The sequence below is a fragment of the Penaeus monodon genome, chromosome 19 (genome assembly GCF_015228065.2).
Source record: "Penaeus monodon isolate SGIC_2016 chromosome 19, NSTDA_Pmon_1, whole genome shotgun sequence".
Lineage (NCBI taxonomy): Eukaryota > Metazoa > Arthropoda > Malacostraca > Decapoda > Penaeidae > Penaeus > Penaeus monodon.
Window position 1 is genome coordinate 34,893,336 of NC_051404.1, and position 458 is coordinate 34,893,793.

At 40.8% G+C, this 458-nt stretch overlaps 1 protein-coding gene across 1 annotated transcript in view; it reads left to right on the forward strand.

The window, feature by feature from the left end:
* Nucleotides 1-458, forward strand: part of LOC119585399 (adenylyl cyclase 78C-like) — a gene marked incomplete in the record, with an annotated part of 159,642 nt that overhangs the window by 129,923 nt on the left and 29,261 nt on the right. Inside the window, 1 exon segment of the mRNA XM_037934062.1 lies at nt 382-404. Coding sequence (XP_037789990.1) covers nt 382-404 — 23 coding nt within the window.

Here is a 458-nt window from a genome sequence, read left to right on the forward strand (position 1 = left end):
GCTTTTACTTTCCCCTTTTTAGATAGATACATGTTATATTATCGATTTGCTGTTTTTTCGTCTTTGTGTAAAAGATAAGAAATTTTGCTGCGTCATGTGTGATTAACTTCCAGAAACATTCAGGATCGAAAGAGAAAGATAAAAAAGGAAGGAACGTAGGAGCAATAGATAGCGACAAATGTCCGAGGAAAAATTGGAAGTAATAAGCATATTTTGACCAAGCTTCGAGACGAAGCCGAGATACTGTCAAACAAATGAGCATCGGAGGCCACGCCCCTTTCTGTGACGTAGACCTCTGACGTCACAAGGGGGGATTTTCACCATACGTTACCCAGACTTTAATTCACGTCTATTACGGTTCGGTTGCTGAGTCAGAAATGCGTTTGGTGAAAGTGCTTGCGGGTGTTTGATGCTTCCCCCTAAAAAATAAGATGATTTCCCTTTTCCGTCCTTGTCTT